The 27,139-nt window shown below is 37.1% G+C and overlaps 3 protein-coding genes across 3 annotated transcripts; all 3 read left to right on the top strand.

Moving 5' to 3' along the window:
* Nucleotides 1–1,687: 1,687 nt before the first annotated feature.
* On the top strand, nt 1,688–6,147 carry LOC310715090 (acidic mammalian chitinase-like). Its single transcript, XM_083521282.1, has 11 exons — nt 1,688–2,534; nt 2,654–2,683; nt 2,763–2,967; nt 3,096–3,152; nt 3,237–3,402; nt 3,610–3,734; nt 3,817–3,940; nt 4,079–4,264; nt 4,382–4,501; nt 4,613–4,754; nt 4,933–6,147. The coding sequence occupies exons 1-11, from the start codon at nt 2,510–2,512 to the stop codon at nt 5,229–5,231; spliced, it is 1,479 nt and encodes a 492-aa protein (XP_083377408.1). The 5' UTR covers nt 1,688–2,509; the 3' UTR covers nt 5,232–6,147.
* nucks1b (nuclear casein kinase and cyclin-dependent kinase substrate 1b) lies at nt 5,814–11,789 on the top strand. The gene is made up of 8 exons (XM_083521261.1): nt 5,814–6,373; nt 8,244–8,293; nt 8,721–8,772; nt 8,959–8,987; nt 9,080–9,208; nt 9,405–9,575; nt 9,702–9,842; nt 9,929–11,789. Exons 1-8 carry the CDS (start codon nt 6,357–6,359, stop codon nt 10,240–10,242), a joined length of 903 nt encoding a protein of 300 aa, XP_083377387.1. The 5' UTR covers nt 5,814–6,356; the 3' UTR covers nt 10,243–11,789.
* Nucleotides 11,790–14,358: 2,569 nt separating this feature from the next.
* On the top strand, nt 14,359–19,285 carry mfsd4ab (major facilitator superfamily domain containing 4Ab). Its single transcript, XM_083521632.1, has 10 exons — nt 14,359–14,729; nt 15,630–15,828; nt 15,931–16,167; nt 16,629–16,782; nt 16,862–16,977; nt 17,295–17,468; nt 17,558–17,705; nt 18,160–18,230; nt 18,316–18,436; nt 18,524–19,285. The coding sequence occupies exons 1-10, from the start codon at nt 14,500–14,502 to the stop codon at nt 18,652–18,654; spliced, it is 1,581 nt and encodes a 526-aa protein (XP_083377758.1). The 5' UTR covers nt 14,359–14,499; the 3' UTR covers nt 18,655–19,285.
* Nucleotides 19,286–27,139: the final 7,854 nt, after the last annotated feature.

Raw genomic sequence — 27,139 nt, 5'->3', positions numbered from 1 at the left:
GTGATCCAATCATCAAAACAAATGACATATATGATTCAATAAAGAGGATATTTGTGGAATTCCGGTAAGATTTACTGTATGTATGTTGTATGTAAGTACATAGGGTATTTCTTGACGGTGCAACACAGATGTTATGTCGATTGAGCACTTTCATAGATGCAAGGTACGTCAAACTAAGCACACAGAGCTATTTCATTCAGCATGCTCATAAACAAATATAAACAAGCAAAGTTTATACCCCAGGCAAAGGAAAAGTGTCTCCCAGTGATAAGGGCTAAAACAACTGAGTTTTTTTAAGCACAACAGTTCCTATGCATGCTCACTTCACTACTCCATGCTCACATATACGCAGTAAAAAAAAAAAAAAATTACCTACTTCTCTGCATTGACCACGCTTACTGATACTGCTCTGCATGCCCCCTTATTTATTTTTGACCACTAAAATAAAAATGTACCAGTAATTTTTTTGCTGTTTATATAGTGTATGCATATCATAGCTGGTATTATATGACCATAAACACAAAGCAGACATTATCAAATTTGGTCGGCTGTGGTGTGCAGTGCTGTCTCCTGCTGAGGATGTAAAGAATGCTACCCCGCAGCTGCAAAAGTAATTCCCTTGGGCATGTTGGATGTAAGAGACTTTTAGAAGTGGGTTATTAGATTGCTGCTGCACCCCAAACACTGCAATAGAGACACGTCCTTGTCTCAGCACGAGTGGGTTCAATGAAACCGTATGATATTATCTTGAAAATAAAGAACACAGACTACTTTTTCTCTTTTTGTAGTTTATGAATGTGTATGTTTATTAGGTTTTGCATTCATGTTGTCCTATTTAGGCTACAATAAATATATTTAGCTATACAAAGAAAGAAATGGCTATTTCGCACAGTTAAATGGTCTGTGAAGGTTCATCTTATCATTCAGTTTATTTGTAATATTTTAGATTACTGTACATACAATATATGTTGCCCAGGACTATTAAAATCTCTGGTGACCTTCATCGTAATGACTTTGTTGATGACCTTCTTTAAATGGTATAAACTTCAACTGCCATTATCTTAACCCAATAAAAAAAAAAGTTAATTCTGTTTACATACTGTATAATTTTTAAAAAAATTCATAAGAAGGCCCAATACCCAACATTCCTGTGATGAGAGAATGGAAAACTTAACTACCTGTGGAAATATTAAATCTGTCTGAGTGAATGATGTGAAACGTGCTGACTCATGAGTTACTATATTAGTTGAGTCCACCAGATTTTGTTTACTTTAGATAACAATATCATTACTTCATTGTCCTTTTAGTTCTTGAAAGAGTTGTACCCTATTTTTAACCATTCTTTATATTCTGATAACAGATAAGGAATTTTACTTTGCACTTTACTTTGTTAACCCTGTCCGCTAGAAACACTTTGAGGGAAAATGCAGAAATGGCAGAAAATTCTGTATTAACTCACAAATTATATCATTTGGAACATTTGGAACTTTCTGGAAAATCTTCTCTCTCAGCAACCTTCATGTTTTTTTTTGTTTTTTTTTTTACAAACAATAACAAAGATTGTTATATAGACAATAATTCACAATAGTTATCTAATAATATTTTATCAGTTTTATTAAATTCTCAATACATGAGAAAAGTTTGTTATGCTTAAAATGTTTTATTTTATTATAACAGCCATGCAGTTTTTAAAATATCTTTATTAGAGAACTATAATATGATAATGACAAAACATACACTCAATGAGCTTACATTTGTTTTAGAATACAGATTTACTATATTTTAAAATATTAAAGATTTTGTTGCACCTTTATGCACAGTATAATTTGGTCTTTAAGGGTTTCTGGTCTTTCTGGGTTTCTGGTCTAGTGGTTAGGATGAGGCGCTCTCACCCCTGCGGCCCGGGTTCGATCCCCGGTCAGAGAACCAACCCCAGCCACTCATAGTGCCGGTCCCAAGCCCGGATAACTGGGGAGGGTTGCGTTAGGAAGGGCATCCAGCGTAAAACATGTGCCAAATCAAACATGCGGATGATCTGCTGTGGCGAACCCTAATGGGAGAAGCTAAAAGAAAGTTATAACTTGGTCTTTATTAGGGCCAATGAATTTCCAAATGCATAAATAGCATAAAATATGATAATACAAAACACAATTAAGAAACATGGCATCTAACATGCTATAATTTCTTGTCCTCTTCATTTAATATTTGCAACTGACTGCTGCAGTAATTTTTGCTCTAAACTTCATCATTCAGTGTCTTTAGCTTAGTGTTCTTTACATTTCTGCATCAGAATGGCAATCCATTATTGCATTGAGAGAAGTACACAACAATTATGATAAATAGTAATTGTGTTTTCATTTTTACGGCAGTCATTTTGGTAATCTTAAGTACCATTTGCTATCTGCTATCTACTGCAAACACTACCTCTGCCATGTTTTGGGAGTTTGAGGGTCAACTGTGAGTATTTAAAAGAGCAAGCCCTGTGGTACACTCTTTGTGCACAGCAACAATGGGCAAGGTAGCCTTGGTTTCAGGTAAGTGGCTAAGATAATCAGCTTTTATTAGGACAAAGGAATAAATATCTCTGCGTTTGAAACTCATAATATTAAACTTGAATCATAAATTCTATTTCTTTCTCTCATTGTATACACAGCATTGGCCCTGCTGCTTCAAATGCAGCTTGGTAAGTATGATGGTGTGATTTGTGAGTTTTTGCTACACGCAACAACGACACTAACTAACTGTACTGCTGCTCTGTACAGGCTCAGCCTACATTTTATCATGCTACTTTACAAATTGGGCGCAGTATCGCCCTCCTCCCACCATCTACATGCCCAATAACATCGACCCCTGCCTGTGTACCCATCTTCTCTACGCTTTTGCCACCATGACCAATGACTACAAAATTGCTACGTATGAGTGGAATGATGTGGAGCTCTACAGCCAATTCAATGCCCTGAAGGACAAGTGAGTGTGTCCGGTTGTGTTACCATTTTAACCTTTTGTTCACGTATAGACAAGATGATAAAACTAAACTGTATATGTGCTATCTCTGTCCTCCATTGTGTCCTTCTTGCTCACACACATAACTACAGGAACGGCAACCTGAAAACTCTGCTGTCAGTTGGTGGGTGGAACTTTGGCTCCTCAGGGTAAGAAAATAAACTTTAAGTATTTACAAAAGAGCAAATCATAAGGTATGTTGAACTGAACTAAATTCTGCATCTCCCTTCTAGGTTTTCAGCCATGGTAGCCAGTGCTGCCAACCGCCAGACTTTCATCAATTCTGTCATTGTTTTCCTGAGAAAGTATGAATTTGATGGATTGGACATTGACTGGGAGTACCCAGCCAACAGGGGAAGCCCACCACAAGATCAGCAACTGTACTCAGTTCTGTTAGCTGTACGTATCTGAGTTTTCAACAGTGAAATTCCTAGATATCAGCAATGCTGTATTTGATATACATTTGCTAAAAAAAAAGTATATATCATTATTGTGTCATTGTGGTGCTGGAAAAAAAAATCATGAAGTCAAACCATTACATAAATATTCATGAAAAAAGTATACCTTTTTATGTAATCTTGTATTCCTTTATGCATCGGCATCTAGGAAATGAGAAGTGCATTTGAGGCAGAGGCCAAACAGACCAACAGAGCCAGACTGCTGATGTCCGCTGCGGTCTCATCAGGTCGAGGCACCATTGACACTGCTTACCAAATTCCTCAGCTTGGACAGTAAGTCACAGTCAATTCCAACACCCACAATATATACTGAGCTGTTGAGTTTGATATTTTGTATCATCTTTTTCATACCCAGATCGCTGGACATGATTAATGTTATGACCTATGACATGCATGGATCATGGGATCCTTTCACAGGAGAGTGCAGCCCCCTGTACAGGGACTCGTTTGACAGTGGATCCTATATCTACTTTAATGTGGTATGTTGTGGTAACTTATGTTTAATGAGCCAATTAATGTGTCATACTCCAGTCATAAGGGGAAATAAGTCTCAGCCACTGGACATTGGAGTTCGGTAGGCCACTAAACGCCACTAATGCTAACCTGATGCTCTTTAGGACTATGCAATGAATTACTGGTTGAACAATGGTGCTCCTGCAAATAAGCTTCTTGTTGGGTTTCCCACCTATGGTAACACATTTACCCTGAAAAACCCTGCCAACCATGGAATTGGAGCTCCAATCTCTGGAGCTGGAACACCAGGAAAATACACTCAGGAAGCTGGGGAACTGGCTTATTTTGAGGTAATACAGACAGACTATGTTTATTAGGTTGACTATTTATTGATAATTTATTCTGAGCACCAGAGTTTTGTTGCATCTCACAGTTGCACTCATTTGTTTTTGTTTTTTCTTGGGTAGATCTGTACCTTCCTGCAAGGGGGCGCAACTGAGGTGTGGAACTCTCAACAAGACGTGCCCTATGCCTATCAGGGAAACCAGTGGGTTGGCTATGATAACATGAAGAGCTTCCAGATAAAGGCAAACCATTTTCTCTATAGTTTAACTTGAATATAATGTGTAGATGCTTATTTCAATGTTTAGTTAACAAAATGTTTAAGAATAAAGCAAATAAAAAAAATGCCCCTGTAGGCTGAATGGCTGATGAAAAGCAACTTTGCTGGTGCTATGGTGTGGACCATTGACATGGATGACTATTTGGGAACTTTCTGCAACCAGGGCAAATATCCTCTAATTAATGTGCTTCACAAGGCCTTGAATCTGGACCAACAACGTAAGATTTACATTCTACAGGATAAATAACAACAGTTTTCATCCTCCCCTTTTACTTAACCATTCATGAAGGTTGCAAAGTAAATAATTAAATATATGATAACTATCAAAGCTAATTATTAGTAAAGCATTAGTGTCAAATACTTGGCTATTAACATTATAGTTTGTTCTCTTTTAAGCCTGCAATCCTCCTGCAACTCCCCTTCCACCAATACCAGGAGTGAGCACCACAACCGCTAGTGCAAGTGGAGGAAACTCTGGCAGTGGAAGCTCAAGTGGTGGAAGCTCCAGCGGTGGAAGCTCCAGCGGCACCAGCGGCATGAACAGCTCCTTCTGCGCTGGCAAAGCCAACGGTCTGTACCCATTCGCCGCCAACAGCAACAAGTTCTACGAGTGCAACGCAGGCCAGACTTATTTCCAGCAATGTGCAACCAGCCTGGTGTTTGACACAAGCTGCTCATGCTGCAACTGGAGCTAAAGGCTTAACACATTATTACATGGCTGACTTTATCCTGCTGTTCTGATTCCTTTAGTTTCTGATAATAAAAGTAAAACTGTCCCAATAATTAGCTGTAAGAAGTATGAATGTGTGAATTGTAGGAAATGGCAAAATAGATTCACAGCCCACAAGCTGCTTCGGTTTATATAGCGACACTTATTTACTTCCTTTGTGCTCAGGATTGATGAATCGGCTATAATAAAGTTAATGAAACGGCTCTGCGTTTCTTTCTTGAATTGTAACATGTTGAAACTTTCTGGTTAAGGCTCCGGGTTACTGAAAAGAAAGGTCAGAGGTTCAAGCCACAGTATCACCAAGCTGCCACTCTTTGGCCCTTGAGCAAGGCCCTTAACATTCTGTGCTTCAGGGGCATCTTCCTAGCCAAATTTGATATGCCAAGAAAGAATTTCACTGTGCTGTAATGCATATGACAAGTAAAAAGCCTATTTATTTCTAATGAAAAACAAAGCTATACTAAACTTTTAAAGCCCATCTTTCACTTGAAGTTGTGGATATTGTTTATCTTTAAGGTTCATAAACAGGCATCCTTGATGTTAGTATACCAAGGATCTGGGAGGTACAGTTTTGATTTGAGTGTAGATGTTATTGCATTGAAAATCCTTCATGATCACACGATCCCAGGTCGGGATCTCGCAAAGAACAGTTCGGCCATCCAATCCTGATTTTACGGGCATCTTTAAGCCTCTCAGTCCCATCCCACTTTCTACAAACACTAAACGCCTCCTGGCTGCAACAGGCCAGGCGCAATGCTCGCAACAGTAGCTGGCTAGCTAGTGAGCTACCATTCATCGATATTCAGAACCAGCATTATTGTGCTTAGCCAAAATCTGATCATTTTTTTCAACCAAAACGTGGTTATACTTAAAAAAAACAAGGCGTAGGTTTTTCCGGATCTAGGTTATTATTCGGATAACGTTGGGCAAACGAGTTAGCCTAGCCTGTTGGAAACTACCTGGCTTGGAGTCGCTACATACCTTAGCACACCAGTGGCTGCTCGCTCGGTGTAACCAAACCTGCCGCCAAATATCCTTCTGACATTACTGGGACGCCGAAAAAGCACCGTTACGGACTCCGATCTGCAGAATGGCGAGGCCTTCGAGGTACGTGGAGGACGTGGTTTGTTTTGTGGTGCATGTGTTAAACGGTTGGACTTGGAGCCGTGATCTTAACAGTGGATCGGGCGACTGCGTTGTACAGCTACACGCCTGTACGGCTCTCACCTTTCTCCATGTTTGCTAGCTTGCATGCCTATGCTAACTAGCTAACCGGTTTGCCCACGGCTTGCTGGTTCGCTCATTTACTTCGGTCGATTATTTGGTTTACTTTTATGCAAAACAACACCGAGAACACGCATTTATTCCCCCTAAATAAAGATGAGCATGGTTGCGTGTTTGGACGCACGTTCTGCGTACGCAAGCCGTGCAAAATACATGGCGCTGTAATTGGCTTCCTATTTGGGCAGCTTCCAATTAGCTACGAAATAACACAAAAAGTGCCCGATTCGTTACAGTGTTTCCCCCGTGCAGTAAAATGAAGTGTGTTGTATAATAAGTCGACGAATCGAGTTGTGCAGAGACTTTATTGGCCTAAGGCAAGTTTTTTTTTCGCTTCATGTTGTCGTTAGCGCCGCTTGTGTGCACATGAGGCGCTGTTAGCTTCTTAGCTCCCTGTCTACTTCAATGGCGAAGAGTTACGGCTGCGTTCATACTACAGCGTCCGGTCATAATGTTTATTTAACTTTACACAGCGTTATTGCAGCGTTATAAACACACGAAAATGTGGTTAAAAACGAACCGCACTCGTAGTAATAGTGAACAGTCTACCAAAGCATTTATTGTTTGTGTTTTCAAAATGTATTTACAGAATTAGGCGCGTTGCGGTTTGATCTGGTCACAGTCTGATAACCGGTTTTTACGATATCGAATTATTACGATATCAAGCGTCCTATGAGAGATAGAAAAAGGGAGTGGGGGTGAAAAAGAAGGATCAGAAAACCCTTGTACAAACGTCTCCTTAGATTTCATGGAGTATAAAACAAACTTTCCTGTAAACATTCTTACATTGTTCATGCGTAGTGATTAAAGTCTAAGATAGAGAGAGAGAGAGAGAGAGAGATCGAGATCGATCGATCGATAGATAGATAGATAGATAGATAGATAGATAGATAGATAGATAGATAGATAGATAGATAGATACAGACGTACAACACAACAAACAGTAAGTTGTAGAATAAATATTACAGCTAGAGAAGAATATTAAGGCCAGTTTAAATTGAAAGGTCACAATGAGACACGGAGTGAAAAATAATGCAAAAAAAACCCTTATCATACATTGTTTATAGCTGTCAGGTAGAAAGCAGAGAACTGCACATTAAGGTACATTAACAAAGTAAAAACTTTGCCAAAATTATAATATACTGTTTTCTATTTTAATGATGATTGTATAAACAGGCGGGAACTTCAGTAACTGTACAAAAGGTGCACCAGCACGTTGTGATGATGATAAAAAAAAAAAAAAAAAAAAAGAATTGAAGTACACAATGTGATCAGTGTCCTCAGGTGGACAATAAAAGAGACTGTAGATTTAGGCGCATTGACGCGATCTTAACATATTAACATTAAATACAGAATAGAACAGATTGTATATTTAACAACTTATAGTGATATGAGAGAAGGAGATCTCTCTGACACAGGGCACAGTTATTGTATTATAAGTGTTAATAGCAATCGACAGGAAAGACTTCCTGTAGTGTTCTTTATCATAGCGGCGCTGAGGTATTCGAATGCCACACCAAGCCGAAAGAAAGGTTTAAAGTATCACGGCGGGCATGTAGTATGTGATGGACAACAGCAATTTTAGTTTAATTTTTAAAAAAAGCCTCGGACGAGGAAACGCTGTAAGACCGTCAAAATGTTATTTTATTGTTATTTTATTGTCATTAATTACTTATGTTTCGGTTTGTACCTGCAGGAATAAGAGGGTAGTTGATTATGCCCAGTTTCAAGAGTCTGATGATGCTGGTGAGTAAACCTCTAACGTATCGGGTTTAATATACCGTAGCTTTAATTCTTGTGCAATGTTAATTACCTTAAAAAGAAACATTTAGTCATGTTTAAGAACCAAGAAATGGACTAAAAAGTTTTGATGCAGCACTGTTGTAATTACAAAACACTTTACGAATATGTATTATGTCTTTTATTAGTCTAACCATTTTTTTATTCAGTTTAGTAAAAAAAAAAAAAAAAAAAAAAAAAAAAAACGCACAGCTCCTATTAAGGCAATATGCCTTCAAAGACTGAAAATAAACCAAAATAATTGGCTGTTAATAATATAATTCAAGTTACAATTGAATAAAGTTATCCTGCACTTAACTGCTATATTGTTGTTATGATGTTTGAACAACTTTCATTTTATTATTATTATTATTATTTTTTATTATGAATGTAGATGAGGAATATGAAGGGAATGCCGACAGACCCAAGAAGGCAGTGAAACAGAGGTTGGCTTAAATAAGTTTTCCTTTTCAGTCATGAAAAACGAAATATACTCCTGTGTGCTACATGCGTGCACGAGAGACGTGCGCATGTGAGTGGATGTTGATGAGATGAGCCAATTATTTCAAACGAGCGAGCAGCTTGTAACCAAAACATCTGTTCGAATAACCTTCTGTCTTGTTTTTTTACAGTGATGAGTCTCGAATTAAAGACCATAAGAGTAAGTCAAGTTTTGTTGTTACTATTTTTCGAACGTATTTAACGACACAGCTGTTGCTCAGTCATAAGAAACCTGGTTTTCTTCTGTTGCAGAGGATTTAAGTGATGACGATAATGACTACGGGGAGGAAGAAGAGGATGACGATGGTGGCGACAGTGACTACGAGACTAAAAAGACCAGCAAAGGGAGGCAAGCGACTGCTAAAAGGAAAAGAGCTGCAGGTATCACCTACAACTTTGCTTGCATTATTCACGCACTCCTTTCTGAAAAAAAAATCATTTTATTTTACTGCGGCGGTAATAAATCTGAATAGTCTAGACATGATCAGTAGTGAAACTCCATGTACATGTAAATTTAAAGTCTGTTGTTTATGCACCTTTATTTATTTAGTTTTTTGTATTAAATATATTCTGTTAGATGATAGCGATGATGATGATAAGGTTGTGAGGAAGAAGGGCCGACAGGTGCGGCAGGCTGCTAGTAAAGCAGCCTCCAAACAGAGGGAGATTCTTCTCGGGGATGGAGGCAGTGAAGAAGAGGAGGGAGAAGAAGAGGAAGATGAAGAAGACAGTGATGTTTATACAGGAGGTACCAGCATTTTTTCCTATGTACACACAAATAAAGGTGTCTGACATCATGTATTAGAGCGAAAGTATACTTAACAAGTTGGTTGGATACTAATTAGAGCATTTATGTTCGCTTTCACTTCCATAGAGGATTCAGGTAGCGATGAAGATTTTATGGTGGAGGACGATGATGATGACAGCGACTACGGGCGGCCCAAGAGGAGGAACTCAAAAGTCAGCAGGAGGAGCAAAGACACGAAGTCCCCCAAATCCAGAATAAGAACTTCAGGTACTAATTACGACATATTGTGATGCAGAAATATACACCCACATGTATATGTTGTGCGTTGACATGTATATTTTTTTGTATTTTAGTGAGCAGGGGGCCAAAAAAGAAGAGAGGAAAGCGTCAAACTAAGGCAAAGAAGGTTGTATCCAAAAAAGTCATCCCTAAAGATGAGGATGAAGACATCGAAAGCCCCAAAGAGGGAGAGGAAGAAGAGGAGAAGGACAAGCAAGACAAGAAGAAAGCCGAGAAGAAAAAATCACCCCCAGCTAAGAAAGCCGAGGAAAGCGGCGGAGAAGGGGAGGACAACGACGGCGAGGAGAAAGAGGGACGAGAGAGCGAGAAGGAGAAAGAAGAAAAGGACGATGCCTCTGAGGAGGATGCTCCATCAGGCGAAGACTGATTGTCTTCTTTCTGATGGCAGTAAAATTGTTTTACCGGTTTTCTTTTTTTTGTTTTGTTTTTTTCTTATTGCGGAACAGTGGAGTTTACTTTTCACACTGCTCCAGGTGTTTTGGATGTTTGTTTATTGCTTTCATCCTGTAAATACAATATTTCAAATGAACTCTCTGTGAAGTATCACCCACACTATTTGCAAACAGTATCGCCGAAAGTACCTGCACAACTTTCTCTATCGCCAGCTTACGGTAATATATATTAGTATTGAGCGTTGGTGATGCTTTTTTTTTTTTTTTGGCTAATTTGATCCTTAGTCAATTACAATTTAAGAAAGTGCTGGTACATTTATTGCACCGTCAATATGCCCTTGAAAACTCATTAATTTCAAGGATCGATTTGGTTAAAGCTTCAACATTACAACCTTTTAAAATATGTAGTTACAGATATAAACATTAGATCAATGATTTGGTTTAATGTTTTATTCTTTGACTTTCAGAAGCAAAATACAACATTTGAAAATACTGCAGTGGGGGTGGGGGGGTTTGGGGGGGTGTTCACCACATAAGCCAAAGCTCATGATCTCGTTCTGTTCAATGCTTTTCTTCACAGTGGGCAGGTTCGTCTTTGTTAAGTGAATGTGTTAGATTTTTGTTATCAAGCTATGGATTTGTGGATCGCCATCAATAGCTGTTCAGTTCCAACACGTTACACGAACACGAAGCATTTCATCGCCTTCAACCATATCACCGCTTTCTCCGCCCTTCGTTTTTAATGCGGGCTTTACTTTATGTGTAAACAAAAATCTTGCCTCCTCCCTCACCACACACCCCAAGGTTTCTAATTTTCCTTTTTCTTTTTTAATATAAAGAAATTGTATCTTTTCGGTTTAGAATGTTTTAAATTTCGAAGCCGCTTTCAGTCTTTTTTTTCAGACTTTTGTGTGCTGGAAACGAGTAGAATGTTCTACATCACCCTGTACATTTTCTAACAATTCTAAAAAGAATTACAATAACATAAAAAAAAAAGTTAAAATAATGCTTTTAAAGCCGTTTTGCTTTCAACATTTTCGCAGCTTAAACGTCGCCTATAATTGCATCGTAGTACCGCAGTTCATGGAGTGGCATTACATGTGTCGTGAGTTATGTTTAGATGGTGTGACAGGAAAGGTAGAGTGTACGATGATTTGGGTGTATGAATGTCAAGAAGACTCAGATGCGAGCTAGTAACAACCTTATTGACTTTGTGATGCTTCACATGTGTATTTTTTAAGTATTTTGATGCTTCTAGATGCCTTTCAGATAAATTATCTGTGGAGCCAGGTGGGTGGTGAAGCAGAATATAATTCAGCTCACACCATTCTGAGCTTTCTCTGCTTCTTTTGTCTATTTCCATGACTTCTATCTTTGTTCACTTATGTAGCCTTTCAATCTATGATAATTTATCTAAAATAAAACTAAACAAAAAAAAAAAAAAAAACAGTTTTAATTGAGCTGACATGATTTTTGGAATATTTGTTTTACAAGGAAAAATAAAATGTATCTTGCCTTTAAAGTGTTGTACGAGTCTCACCCTTTATTCGAAGTCTTTTTTTTTTTTTTAGGAATTTAAACGAAACATAAACGAGATGAAACAGTGAATCTGCTTTAGTATTTATTAAGGGACGAGTGAAGAATATAAAACACAGCTAAAAGGGAGACATTTAAGATCAAAGCTGAAAAACACGCCAAAGATTTGAACTTGATTTCTTGGATCAATTATGCAAATCTTATAGGCTTTGTATCCTATTTGATCTCTTGTTTAAATAGGTTACCCTGTAAACCAGAATCTTTGCGTACACGTTCACTGATCGGCCATAACGTTACAGTAAATAACAATTATTTGTTATATAGTAGGGTAGGATATATAAGGCAAGTGGAGATGACAAGTCAGTTTTTGAAGGTGATGTGTTGAAAGCTGGATAAAGATGGCACCAGAATGCATTAAGAAGGCAAGTTGGCAGAAGCAGTGGGCAATGCTTTGCTAAAAAACCTTGGTTCCTACCAATCATGTGGGTGTTACCTTGACACCTACTACCTTACCATTGTTGCAGTACATCCCTTCATGACAACAGTATTGAATAATAGCAGTGGTCTTTTTCAGTGGGATATTGTGCTTTGCCATACTGCAAGAGTGTTAAACTGTAGTAGAATAGTAGTAACCCCTAGTGCAATAATACAAATTACAACTGAATTACACCAAATCCACTTGTATAACAAGTGTGCATGCTTGGTTGTCTAACAAATCATCCTTGCACAATGAGACTTTGTGAACATTCTCTAATCCATAACTCATCTGCCAGCTGCTTCCGAATCCCTACAACTCTGACAGGCAATGTGTTGTTAAAATGTAACTTCGACAAGTTGAAGCAGGAAGAAACTTTTAAGTTCACAGTTAAATGTGTGTTGCATTAAGTCCTTCTTTGTCAGTGTAACGCATTAAGAGGGAGTGAGAGAGAGGTTAAGAGTTGTTAATGAGTGTCCATCTATAAAAGGCTTCCATCTATAAAAGGCTTTTATTTTTGTTTTAAGGAATATGTCTGCACTATTAGAATTGTTTTTATTTATTATATAAATTATCTTGGAAGATTATGAAATTAGGTCTATTTTGAACAAATGTAATAATGTATTTGTCATGTTCTGAACAGAGCCATGGCAGTAAATGGAGACATTTTATATATTTTTTCATTAGAACAGAGCAGAGATTCCGAAAGATGCCTTCTGGCCTGCACCAAGAAAAAAACAAAACGGGGAAATGCTGCAAAAACCTTGGCAGTACCCTACTGCTGTGACTTTCCGCAGATTTTCAGTCTGAAGAATTTCAACAAGTGTAAACTCAAATGTAAACTAAGTGACTCTCACCTACATGATATCCTGACCCACATGAGCAGCCAAAAAGTTGGAAAACCTTTGAAAAATAAGCTCCAGCTTCATGTAATGCTTATAGCTTAAAGAGCCGCATTAGGTATGGAACTTTACCATGTTGTAAATAGGATTGTTTCTATGTTTAAATTTTTACTATATGTTTTATTGAACTAGAAATCATTTAAAAAACTGCATAATTTAAGAAGATTAGATTGTTATCTATTTAGTTATTTATTTCTAAATATTACAAAATCATAAATAAAGGGAACCATAGCAACATAAATTTTAATATATTACTGTTTGTGGCATGGAGCTGCAGTGCGTAGAGACTCACAGCCTCGTCTTCAGGATCTCTGGTTTGATTCTGAGCTCGGATTACTGTTTTTTTTTTTTTTTTTGGAATCCACATAAAGATCCAGCAAGTTTTCTCCAAACTCCAAGAACATGCCATTAGAGGAACTTCATGCACTATTATCCCTGGGCATGAAGAATTGCACGAATGTGCATGTACAATTATGCCCATTGGTGCCACTGGTTTTGAGCCAAGTGTTCATCGCTAATGAAGATGAATGAATGAATGAATGAATGAAGGACACTTAATCTGATCTAATCTAAAAAGGCCAAAGCATTTTATTCAGGAACCTACGGCACAATAAATATGTATGTTTATATTCATGTTTATATGTCTTTCATGCATGAAAGTAGTGCAATGTAATGCAATTGTAATGCAACTGCATTACAATCTTTAACTGACCAGGAAAAACCACGAAGAATTAATTTCCCGCTTATTATTGCTACACAATATCATTTTGCTTAATTATTTATCATTAAACTTCTTGATTAAAAGTGCCAAATCTGTAATGGACATTTTTAATCAGGTAAAATGTATGTATTTTTTTTTTAACTGTTTTAAATAAAAGTCAGAAATTAAATTTTCTTTTTTAGGATGAATAAATTATATTCACTCATTGACAAGAACAACTGCTCCAGTTGCTTCAAAACTATGCAAACCCTAGGGAACGCATCATGGCCTTCCGGTCTCCCACACTAATTAACCCTGTAAGAGATAGGATAGAGTGGCTGAACCATAAAATGATTTAGTTACCAGTGAAATCCGATTTCAACATGAAGCCATACATGAAAATCATTGACAGTTTAAAAAAAGTTTGGTTGCATCCTCCCTTTCAGGTATTAACCTGAAATGTATTTTGTGAATATCCCATGTCAACGACTCTATAAATACCGTACAACACCTGCTTCTTTTTGACAACCTAGAACCGAGCAAAAACAGTGTGAGCAGGAAATCTGCAGAATCTTCAAGGACATCTGACATTCAATAATTCATTCATTCTGATAGCAACATGCTTGTTGAGGGGCGTCTTATTACACTTTTTAAACAGAATTGGCAGCACACACTGACATATTGGAGTGTGTTCTTTAGTTTTGGACTCTGTATAGCATTCCTGGGACCCACCATATTAGATCTGAAATGTCAGACCAACTCAACGCTACAGGAGATCACTTGGGTTTTCTTCTCGCAGCAGGTCTGTCTGCTTATTGGCAGTGCGATTGGTGGAGTTTTCAAGAGAACGTGAGTATGCTGTATTGCTGCATTATGTATTTTTACTGGAAAAATAAAATTTCTTAATTTGCATGTTAAATTCATAAGGATTCCAGATAAGTCATTGAATTAAATACAGTAAAAAGGCACCTATTTAAATACTCCACTTTGGAGTTGTATACGCAATCGCAATCTCTGCTAAACTTGTTTGTTTGTTTAACTTTCACACCCTCAAAAAAGCAATTTTCCTGTAATGCTTTATTAATGTATTCCGCTTCTGATCCACTATGAAGATACTATATGTGGTGTAATGTGAGTCTTCATCTCATACACATAATACTGTCTTTCTTTGTTGATTTTTTGTAAAAAGAAAAAGAAAAAACAAGCAAAACACTAAAACTAATCTAAACGTATCACATTTAAATCGATGTAAAACAACCCACTTTTTAAATATTATTTTTGTATTATACTTTTATTACTTTTATATTATCATTTTATTATTATTACTTTTTATTGTATTATTTTAATATTTTATTTTATATATATATATATATATATATATATATATATATATATATATATATATATATATATATATATATATATATATATATATATATATATATATATAAATATATATATATAAAATAAAATTGCTTGAACATTCATTTGATGGAAATATAATGCAAAACTGCAGGCTATAAATTGATTTTTATTACATAAATACGATAACCTCAATCTTTGAAAATTACATTTGTAGTTATTGTGTAATTCTTACAATTCTAAAGTATCCTTTGAGTTTTTAACAATAGTAACTCTCTCTCTCTCTCTCTCTCTCTCTCTCTCTCTCTCTCTCTCTCTTTCTCTCTCTCTCTCTCTCTCTCTCTCTCTCTCTCTCTCTCTTTCTCTCTCTCTCTCTCTCTTTTTCAGGTTGCTCAATGCTCTCTCTGCTCTCTTCCTCTCTTCTCTCCTCATTTCTTTAATTTTTGCCATAATTCCTCTCTGCTACAACGTATTGCAATTAGCCATAGCTATGGCTGTGTCAGGACTGGCGATGGGTATCATTGACACAATTGCAAACGTTCAGCTGGTCGTTCTTTATCAGAAAGACTCGGCAATCTTTCTACAGGTGACTAGGGTGCATACACAACATGTCTTTAGCATTTCAATTGTGACAAACTTTGTGTACATTACCCTGGTGATTTTGCTAACATGTGTCTTTTTTTTCTAGGCTTTGCACTTCTTTATTGGATTGGGTGCTCTGGTGAGTCCCCTAATCGCAGATCCTTTCCTTTCGGAGCACTGTCCCAGTATGAACAACACAGAGAATGAGGCAATAATGCACCACTTCAGACACAGTCTGGCAGGTCTCAGGAGTCCTGTGCTTTTTAACCACTCAGAGCATTCTGGAGAAGTCATGGAGCAGTCCAATGTGTCCTGTGCATTCTGGATCATGGCTCTGATTAATGTAGGATATTAAGTGATCCATTACTACTCTTGCTTGAAAATGCTTTAATTAGGGCTTGATGAGAAAATACTATATAGCATAAATAAAGAGATTAATAAATAATAGATAAATATAGAGATGGTGAGTGATAAAAAATGCACAAAAGTGCAAAAGTTTCAAATGCACAAAGTGAGAGTTGAAATGAGGGACTTATGGAACTAAGCAGCTAATGAATTCAGAATACTGCAATGCCACAAACACTTCACAGAGACTTAAAACCAATTAAGATTTCTATGTAAAGAACACAGGCAGAAATCATTAGACAGGAGAGCTGAAATAATCTAAACCCAGTTTCATGAGAGATTAGTAGGGTGTATTTAGAGCTAAAGAAAAGAGAGGCCAGGCAGGATGGTAAAATTGTCCTGGAATTTGGGTCAAACAATCAAGTCATAGTAAGTTAAAGCCTGTCTCTTTTGTTCCAGCTACCAGTACCCATTTCAGTGCTTGTGCTAATGTACTGTGAAAATCTGATCCCATGTTGCCCAAATGAACCTCCACATCTCAAGAAAAAAGATGAGCTGGCCAAGAAGACCAAAACAACTGAGTGTGCAGAGGGACAAGACCAAGTATTTGGAGGTACAGAGAAAGAACAGAACAGCTTGTCCTGATGTTTTGATGCTATGGACTTTTTTAATTACTTTATCACTTTCTCTAGGTCATGGAAACCCTTTAGGCTGCTGTATGAATGGTAGGCTGCGTGGCTTTCCTGCCTCGTTCTTTGGAGTCCATATTTTGGGAGGACTGGTCCTATTTATGACTGATGGCATTGTGGTGAGCAGCAGTCATTAGTTAATGCGCAATGTTCAATGATTTATAATTATTTAATGCTGCTATAAAAGCTCCACTCTTGTGGGAAGGCTTTCCTTTTGAGATTGGCGTGTAGTTGTGAGGACTTGTGCTCAATTAGCCACAAGAGCATTAGTAAGGCACTGATGTTGGGTGAGAAGGTCTTGGTATTCCAGTTCAGTGGGGTTCAGTTCAGGCCACTTCATTTTTTGTCCACTACCATGTCTTAATAGACCTAGCTTTATGCATAGCTTTTTATAGCTTTATAAATCATATGTAACAGTCACTGACTCTGGTTATAGGGTGCCTATGCTGGTTTTTCATACACATACGCCGTCTCGCCTCCAATATCACTGAATGCTAAAACAGCTGGCTATTTACCCTGTATCTTCTGGGCTGCAATCACTGGAGGAAGGTTGATGTCCATTCCATTGGCCTATCGCTTCAGACCAGTGTACCTGCTCATGTTCAGTCTGGTAAATATCTTAAAACAATTTTATAATTTGAGGTATGCTGTACTCACGTGTTACTAAACACTGTCTCTGTACCTGAATGTGTCCCTTAGGTTGGTGTAATAGTGACAGTATTGCTGTTGCTGATTTTCTACACTAGTACCATATTCCTGTTTGTAGGGACATGTTTACTTGGTCTGTTCCTCAGCAGCATTTTTCCATGCATGCTTGCTTACACTGAGGACATTCTAGACTACCAGGGTAGGTAAAACCTAAACATAATTTTCTTTCTTTACTTTTAAAGGCTGGAATATAAAATGGTATTAAATACTGCTTATTTAATCATAAGACTAAACGACAAAGTGTCATTTCAAGGCTTGCAGTAACTTTAGATATTACTATAATGTACTGGAGTTTAGTAATATATTTATACATTCATCTTTTATATATGTATTTAACATGCATCTTAAATGTTTTTCACATTTGTCCAATGTACTTAATTGGGTAAGATGGACAGTGGCATATCCTAGAACACTTAATTACACCCACGGCTGTCTGCTTATCTCATTCTTTAATGATCTTTGTGTCTATAAAACAAAATGCCCCAAAAAGGAGGTCAAGACTTGTGCAAAACACTGTAATAGTTTAATACTGTACATTTTGAGCACAAGGAAACAACCACCTCAAATATCTTATTACTCTTGTCTTTTTTCAGGATGTGCCACCACAGTTGTAGTTACCTCTGCTGGAATGGGTGAAATGGTCCTCCAGGTCGTGGTTGGATCGGTATGAAATGCAAATTTTTTTTTTTTTAATTGTTTTTACATTTTGAAATAATTTAGACTAATTATATTTATTATATTGGCTCTAGATCATTCAGATGGAAGGCAGTTATAGTTTCCTCCTCTGTGGTATGATTGCTGGCTGCACTGGATTTGCTCTTTTCTTTGGCCTTATGCTGTGTCATTACTTCCACAGAAAGTACCTAATAGGTAAAATCTTCTGACCTTTTTAGGTTTCAAAAGATTTACTGGTTTAGAAATCTAATTCTGTATCTTGTTTTCTGCAATTGCAAACAGGAAGATCTCAAAGGACAGCTATGGTGGAGAAACCAGAACCAGTGGTGTTTTTATGTGAAGCTCCAGAGAAGAAGGAGGAGAAAGCAGAAAAAATACATTTGGAGAAAACAGAGATAAACACCAAGTTGTAAATGTAAAAAACTTTTAAAAAAAATTAATCTATAAATCTGAAACTCCAGAAACTACTTGAAACATACATAACTTCTGATGATCAGGTAATGGTTCAGAGTAAGAGCTCTACTGGGTCAGAGTTATATTTGCAAACAATTTGTTATGATCCAGGATTTTCTGTGGCATAGCATAACCAATAAATATGCATAATAAAGACAACTGTCTTTTCAGTTAGAAGCTGAAGGGTAAACTAGTTTTCAGCAATTATAATTCTGCTAAGCGTTACATCAAGACAAGACTGTAGGAGATGCTTATTTGTACAATTTCTGTGATTTCTGTTAGACTTCACTATTGACTTCTTTTAGAAGTCAATAGTGTTGGATCATGTTTCCACTATGTTGGAGTGCTGTCTAGACCTACTGCATCATCCAGTCCACTGTTCTTTCAAAAATATTTATCTTATTTATTGTTGTGTAATATTTTATAAAATGCATCTGAGGTGTTTCTCGGTAGCGTCTTTGGCTTTATATTGTTTTAAAAGCTTGATGAATGTTGGCCTGTCGTTCCACTGCAGACACTTGAGAAACTAATTTATTACCCTCTTATTGCTCTGTACAGTGATTTTACTGTAATAAACTCTTTAACAAATGTGTATCCTTCCCAACTCTAACTATGCTTCTTCCTTCAATTACTGTTCACAAATATATTGTTGATATTATGCTTTGAGTGACGCGTATCTCCCATCATGATACCCCCTGCATGTCACAAGACCTACTGACACGTCACTGATCACTCACACCTGTTCCTTGTTAAGCACTTGGGTCTCACCTTGCACCACATGGTTTATGTTTTTGATCAAGTTAAAGTTTATTTCTTCACATATTTCTTATTTCTTATTTGTCTTTTATGTAGGGCATAGATTATGAAACAATAAGAAAATATTCCAATTCTGTTTTGTTTGTATAGTGCTTAGTATAGTGAAAGTAGCAAAGAAATATCATGTGAGGTGACAAAACACTTTAGAGGATGGAAAAATTATTACAGTATAAAAAAGGAAAACATTATCAAATATATAAAATTAATGAAATTAATAGTGGAAAAAATAAATAATAATAATAATAATAATAATAATAATAATAATAATAATAATAATAATAATAATGATAATAAACATTAAATGGAAAAAGGTTTTTAAACATATTAAATTTTGTCTTTGGCTCTAAGCAGAAAACCCAGTATTGTTTATCAGTCTGAGAATACCATCCCTATATTTATGCATGGCAGTGGTAGCATAGGGAATGTGGGAATGCATTAAGTATGATTCAGAATTTATGATAAGAAAATAGCTGATTCCCACTGGTCTGTATCCAATCTGATAGGTCTTTAGCAATTTTTCCAAGAAGAGTGGACCAAAGGATCTCTATCCAGATGTTGTGAGCTAATAAGAGACACATCTCAGAAGGCTTGCAGCCTGAACAACTGACCCAGAGGAACATCTGTGCAAAGAGCAAATGCTGTATATGTTTATCCACGTTATTATTAAGGTGAGTCATTTTTATAGCAGTTATTGGGCAATGAATGTCTGTGGCATCCGGGTAGGAAGTCATCATCACTGGAAACTGTGACTACTGAAGTGTGAGCTGAGGAATAAGGCTCAACCAGGCCAGTCCACACATTTGAGGAGCCATATTATAGCAGTACATAAACCAGGATGTTGTCAGGCAGAAGGGGAGCACAAGATGAAAAAAAAAAAAGGTGTGTTTGGTGATCAGAGTACATAGAGTATGTGGACATTAAGCATCTCACAATGCCAATGTAAACAAACCTGAGTGATCACAATAGCCTCTCTATGCTCATGCATAACCATAGAAAAAAACTAGTTAACAAATTATCTGACCAGACAAATAAGCTTTTAACCAGGCCTGAGTTCTGACAACACTAACACTAACAAGAATAGGGTTTTATATTTATGAAAATTTATGCATAGGATCTTGCAAAATGGAGATGTAAGATGAGTAAGAATAATAGGAGTCAATATCAATAGTTCAAAAAATGATGGCTATGGTGTGAAAGGCTTTGGTTTGGGTTTACTTATTAATTAATCCTTTTTTTCCTTCACTTTAATTGACCATTGAAAAGTATAGCGGTAGTTAATTATTTTCAACACTAGATGTCAGGCCTTAGATACTTACAGCTGCCTAGGCAGCACAGTTTATGTAATGGATTACTAAAGCACTGTTATATATTGAAGTCTAAAAGGGTAAAGCTGTAATTTTAGTTTGACTTAATGATGCTACCATAGGCTTTTATTGCTCAAGCCTTTGGTCATTTGTTGAATAACAACTCCCAGACGTTCATCCCACTGCAGTGACAGAATGCATCTGGAGAACCAGGGAATATACGATCACACCAAACCTGCACCACAGTGAAATGTAACAGTAACAGAAACAGTAACCCAATGTAAACCCATTAAAAGATGCAAACAGTCAAATCTCCTTTACCATTGGATAACATTTAACACACTCGCTTATAGAAACACCCACAAATTACCCCTAAGTGGATTGCTTATTGGCATGATTATTAATTAAGCAAATTAATGCAAAGGCAGTGGAGGTGGTAGCTCAGTGGTTAAGGCATTGGGCTTTGGATCAGAAGATCACAGGTTCAAATCCCACCACCACCAAGCTGCCACTGCTGGGCCCTTGAGCAAAGCCCTAAAACCCTCCCCTGCTCAGTTGTAAGTCGCTCTGGATAAAAGCGTCTGCCAAATGCCGCAAATGTAAAGGAAATGCCTAAATTAAGCCCTAACCTTATTCCGAGTAACCAAAGGAAAACTTTTAATCTCTTTTAGTTTTTGAAATAAATGTAAGTTTTTGTTTGAAAAAAAAAAAAATGGATCCAATTGTATGGACACATTTGTCTTACTATAGGTTGTGAGGTTTTTCCATTGGCATAATTTATTAACGTGGCTAATGAATGCTATGTTTTTGGGATGTCACCAAAAAATTAAAGAAACACTTTTACAGAGGTGCAGGTGCTTGACATTTTTAGTTGCCCCACAAACAATCACTGATTGATTCATTGTCATACAAACAACTTGATAAATGACTATTTATTCACTTGATTTAATCAAGGCAGATCAGTATTTTTGAATAATCTAATATTGAATAGAGATTTATTAGTATAAATGCTTACTTGGAAATCAGTTCCATTTTTAATATTATGGCATCCTAGGTATATAGCATACTGTATTTGCTACATTTTAATAACAGCATGATGTCAGCCAAGTAGACCTTTCCAATGAATTAGGTATGAAACCACAATGTCAGTGTGCCTCCAGAATTCTGTTTCCCCAAGACCACATCCACCACAAATCAATTTTTAACACTGTGCCACACCAAGGCAGCCTATCTATCTTGCTGCCTCAAGGCAAATGCAAGCCTACATCCTCGGCTTTATCAGAAAGCCAATCTCACTCCTCTAAACAAGATAAATCAGGCCATGACAGGCGTGAGAATGGGCTTCAGCAGGCTGTGTGCAGGCAGGGAGGCGTTCAGTCATTCAACTTTCTGGACTTTTCTTTCTCTCCCCTGCTGCTGCATTGGCTATCTGACCTCTACACTGTAAAAACCGATGATGCAACTGATTCAACAGAATATAAAACTCCATGTTATCTGGCTTGCCGTTCTATCTGATGGGATACATCACCAGTCGAAAAGTGTGACAAAATCACCAGGTTCCAGACTGGCATTTAATGTACACTTTTAAAAAACTTACCTTTAGCACCCAGAAATGTTATTTGTTTTACAGCTGGTTACCTTCAGAAAAGGAAGAACCATTTTTAACCTTTTATTTGTTAAATAAAAGTTTCCAATAGTAAGCACAGCATGTGGTAATTGGTTTGGGTTTTTGTGATTCACAAAATCAATTCAAAACATTTCTCCAATGGATCCCTTAGAAGTCATTTTTAAATAGTTTGGCAGACATTCCAATCCAAAAGCTTAAACAATTTGATTTCTTTCCACAAATAAGCAGCGGGAGTTCCTCAACAAAGTGCCCTTGTTTGAAAGGAACTCAAAAGGACGCCTTAAGTTTTAGACAGAAATGCATTTTTCTTCAGAGGTATCACTGTTGTTGGACACTATTAGTGGGTATCTCTGTCTTACTTTCTAGACATTTTTCCAGGTTGTCACTGCCAAGCATCATTGGCTCTCAATTAACTCACAACTGAAAGGAGTGGATAAAAGCTTTAATGATTTTTAATATGTCAAAACTGCAGTCATTAGCACGATTGATCTGGCACTCCGTCAGAATCTCTGTCATCCGCTCCATTACGTTTGTGTTTTAATGCTATGGGTAAAGAGAAATAAATATTGTATGTTTACTGATTTTGTCAGATGCTTGGAAACGGGAGAGTGAATTAACTGTCCATAAAGATTTGCGGCTGACAGGTGACCTTTAACACAAGAGCAAGCCTGTGTTTTGATCAACCTGACACAGTGGTTGTCAATTGAAGCTAGATTTATGTGGGATGCTCTGATAGCCTAGGACGGTGGTTGAACTGAGCAGGCTGGCAGAGGCGAGATAACACAGCTGTAGCCCTACAGAGACAGTGCTCTTGTTTCAGTAACAATGTTTCTTAGCTGTTTTTCTTTTCAGGTCTAAATGAAAGACGAGGCATTGATAATCGGCTTCCAAACGCTTTGCAAAAAACATAAGCTTACCAAGAATTGGAAACAATGAGAAGACCAACATGAATAATTGAGAACAGCAACACAGTCAGATCCTCTTATCATGATTATTTCACAATAATATCAGGCTGTGACACAATTAGCACACTGATTGCAAATGATTAATCATAATTATATTATTTTATATTTAAAGGAGACTACAAGTAGTGTCTCGAGTCCTGGACTATCTAGATGGTCTCTTCCCTAGTGATGTGTGTTTCATTACAATGCCACTTCACTTCAGGAGTCTCCACCCCCCAGCCAAGCCCCTTGCTTAAAATAGAACCCAGACAGCCTGGACCAAAGAACACTGACAGCTGAGACACACACACAGACACACCAGACTCTTACATCGATATTAATGATTTGGAAGCCTATCTGACAGAAACATATAAATGCAAGCAGCTCACAGATGAAGTCATGTAGTTTTGTATTATGTCAAGGGTGTTTATACTGCCGTATCCAGAGATTTGCTCTTCTTCTTCTTCTTCTTCATCTTCTCCCATTAAGGGTCGCCACAGTGGATCATCCGTTTCCATAACCCCCTGTCCTCTACATCTGCCTCTTTCAACCCAACTACCTGCATGTCTTCCCTTACCACATCCATAAACCGCCTCTTTGTCCTTCTTCTTTTCCTTCTTTCTGGTGGCTCCATCCTTAGCATTCTTCCACCGATATTCCCCATGCCCCTTCTCTGCACATGTCCAAACCATCTCAATCTCGCCTCCCTCACATTGTCTCCAAAAGGTCCTACATGCGCTGTCCCTCTAATAAAAAAACTCATTTCTAATACTGTCCATTCTCATCACAACGAAAACCTTAACATCTTCAGCTCTGCTACCTCCAGCTCCACCTCCTGTCTTTTACTCAATGCCACTGTCTCTAATCCATACAACATCGCAGGTCTCACCACAGTCCTATAAACTTTCCCTTTCACTCTTGCAGATTCCCTTCTCTCACAAATCACTCCTGCCACTCTTCTCCACCCACTCCACCCTGCCTGCACTCTTTTCTTTACTTCTCTAACACACTCTCTCCATTACTTTGCACTGTTGACCCCAGGTACCTAAACTTCTCCACCTTCTCCACCTCTTCACCCTACAACCGCACCACTCCACTGCCCTCCCTCTCATTCACACACATTTATGTGTGTATATATATATATATATATATATATATATATATATATATATATATATATATATATATATATATATATATATATATATATATATAAAGACAAACTAAAGGGGAAAAAAACGGTTGTTCTTTGATGCTGTGTGGATTATTTTGGTGGAATTTTGCTATTCCCTTAGAGGCAAAGAGTCACTACAAAATATTTCATACTGGTCAGCTTTATTCTATCCTCTTTTTCTAATGGGAGCCGTCTCATCCATTCCATTCACAGGACACGAGGGATCAATGTAAATAGACTTAACAGTTACAAGTTCTCACCACCTGAACAAATACAGAAGATTATGGAAGGATGTGATAGACAACACTATCCAACTCTATCAGCAATTCAGACAAGGGCAGATAAAAATTCAAAACAGGCTTCTACTTTTCTTTGTCAAATGCACTGTAGAGGTTAATCACAGTATACTAACGGAGGGTACATTTTGATTTGGTGGAGTACATATACATAATGTCTATGTCCTTGTGGATTAGTTGTTGGAGGACATTTGGGAAATATTTCACAGCTAATGTTAATGTTTTTTGTATGCCGTCTTAAACCCTTAAGCATTCTTTGCATTCAGTTTGTGTGTGTTCATTTCGCAAGCCTTTATATTTATTGTACCATTCTAAGTGATAAAATTAATATTGTGTATGTATTTAGAATAGATGTTATAGAAGTGAAGAAAAGAGTGCAGGCAGGGTGGAGTGGGTGGATAAAAGCTTGAGTGATTTGTGATAAAAGTGTATCTGCAAGAGTTAAAGGGAAAGTTTATAGGACTGTGGTGAGACCTGTGATGTTGTATGGTTTAGAGACAGTGGCATTGTGTAAAAGACAGGAGGTGAAGCTGGAAGTAGCAGAGTTGAAGATGTTGAGGTTTTCGTTGGGAGTGATAACGATAGACAGGATTAAAAATGAGTTTATTAGAGGGACAGCGCATGTAGATCGTTTTGGAGACAAAGTGAGGGAGGCGAGATTGAGATGGTTTGGATATTTCCAGAGGAGGGACATGGGTTATATCGATATTTAAAGATATTTAATTTCAGGGTTTTTTTTAAGTTTTAAACAACTCCACAAACTTGTGAAACAGTAAGTTATGCTTTAAATATGTCGGAGGTGGTTTTAAATCAGTCAGTTGGCAACAGATGTATTTCAGTTTTATTTCACTGTATAAGAATTTCAGTAAAAAAATCACAATATTTTATTAATAAAATGCACAACTGTCTAAAAATGTTTTTATGCTGCATCATTATAATATTCCTTTGTATGCTGCATCATTATAATTTTTTTAATAATACAATTTTATAGAGTTTCACAAAAACATCTGTTCTGGGGGATAGCCCAAACCTGTTCCAGCATATCAATAACCCCTATACACAAAGTGACTCAAGTGGCATGCCGAGAGCCTTGACCTCGAGCTCACCAAACACTTTTGGAATCATTTGGCATGCTGACTGCACACCATGCCTTCTTGTCTCACATCGTGCTGACCTCTCTAATGCTCTTGTGGCTGAATGAGCAAATCCTATAACCATGTTATAGCTGGAAGTGGTGTGCCAATTCTATATTAATGACAATGGCTTGGAATTGGATATGGTTAAACAAGCACATTCAATACGGCTGCATGATCAGGTGTCTTCATACCTGTACTTTTGATCATATATTTTATACCCCAGAGTCAAATTAACTTTTAATAAACTTTAACACTGTTTAACTGATGAGAATTCACCAATTGTAAATTTAAGTTGTATTGATTTTGGCATTTTCTCCACATAATCTAATTTAGATGTAGGATGATGTTGGACAGCAATTTTCAGGTGTTATTCCAATTGGATTTCAATCAAATGGAGTAAAGTTTCCTAGCTGACTAGAACAGGTTATCCTCGAAAATTTGCATGTACTTAGTGTTATCCAACTTTACTTTTGCTGGCAACACAGTTTCCAGTTTCTCTTCCTGAATAGTAAAAAAAATATATGTTTATTTTTTTAATGCTGTAAGGCAAATGTCTAAAAATGCTTTTCAAAAGAACACATTTTTTAAGTGTTTAAGTGTATCTGGGCAAACCCACACTAATTCCACATTAGCCCCATGTAGGTTAGCACATGCAGGGCTCACAGCAGTTTTGCCCTTTAAGGTACACATGTAGGTTTTCTGTGGGCAATCAAATGTGGGCTTTGGGAGCCACCTCTACTGGTCAATGGTTTGCATACCAATTATATGTGCATCATGCATATGGCATGTGATCAACTGGATCTTATCCACGCAAAACTGAACTGTTGTTAACTACAAGTGTTTACATCTTCACATCAAAATCTTGTGATCTCTATGGACAAATCAACTCTCATCTATGTCTCTATCTTATCTCACCTTACTTTGGCAATTCAAAAACAACACAAAAAACTAAACAAATAAAAGTATTTTCTCTCCTAACAAAGTTTTAGACTGGTGGTATTTTTAGTTTGTGTCCTAATGACCAGTATCAGAATCAATTTATTGATAGCCATTTAGTAAGTGGCTTTGGATAAGGGTGTCTGTAAATGTAAATGTAGTGTGAAAGGATGAATCCTAAAGCATAGACCTTAATCGCCAACTGCTGTATA

This window comes from Silurus aristotelis (assembly GCF_946808225.1).
Source record: "Silurus aristotelis genome assembly, chromosome: 19".
NCBI lineage: Eukaryota > Metazoa > Chordata > Actinopteri > Siluriformes > Siluridae > Silurus > Silurus aristotelis.
This window is presented reverse-complemented; position numbering and strand designations above follow the sequence as displayed.

What these genes read in the sequence shown, in the direction of transcription:
- mfsd4ab (XM_083521632.1), top strand. Translation starts at nt 14,500, where the DNA reads ATGCTTGTTGAGGGGCGTCTTATTACACTTTTTAAACAGAATTGGCAG. An exon ending in ACTCGGCAATCTTTCTACAG is followed by an intron (nt 15,829 to 15,930) that starts GTGACTAGGGTG and finishes TTTTTTTTCTAG; the next exon opens with GCTTTGCACTTCTTTATTGG. An exon ending in ACCTGCTCATGTTCAGTCTG is followed by an intron (nt 17,469 to 17,557) that starts GTAAATATCTTA and finishes TGTGTCCCTTAG; the next exon opens with GTTGGTGTAATAGTGACAGT.
- nucks1b (XM_083521261.1), top strand. An exon ending in TCAAGAGTCTGATGATGCTG is followed by an intron (nt 8,294 to 8,720) that starts GTGAGTAAACCT and finishes TTATGAATGTAG; the next exon opens with ATGAGGAATATGAAGGGAAT. An exon ending in ATCCAGAATAAGAACTTCAG is followed by an intron (nt 9,843 to 9,928) that starts GTACTAATTACG and finishes TTTGTATTTTAG; the next exon opens with TGAGCAGGGGGCCAAAAAAG.
- LOC310715090 (XM_083521282.1), top strand. Translation starts at nt 2,510, where the DNA reads ATGGGCAAGGTAGCCTTGGTTTCAG. An exon ending in TGGAACTTTGGCTCCTCAGG is followed by an intron (nt 3,153 to 3,236) that starts GTAAGAAAATAA and finishes TCTCCCTTCTAG; the next exon opens with GTTTTCAGCCATGGTAGCCA. An exon ending in GGGAACTGGCTTATTTTGAG is followed by an intron (nt 4,265 to 4,381) that starts GTAATACAGACA and finishes TTTCTTGGGTAG; the next exon opens with ATCTGTACCTTCCTGCAAGG.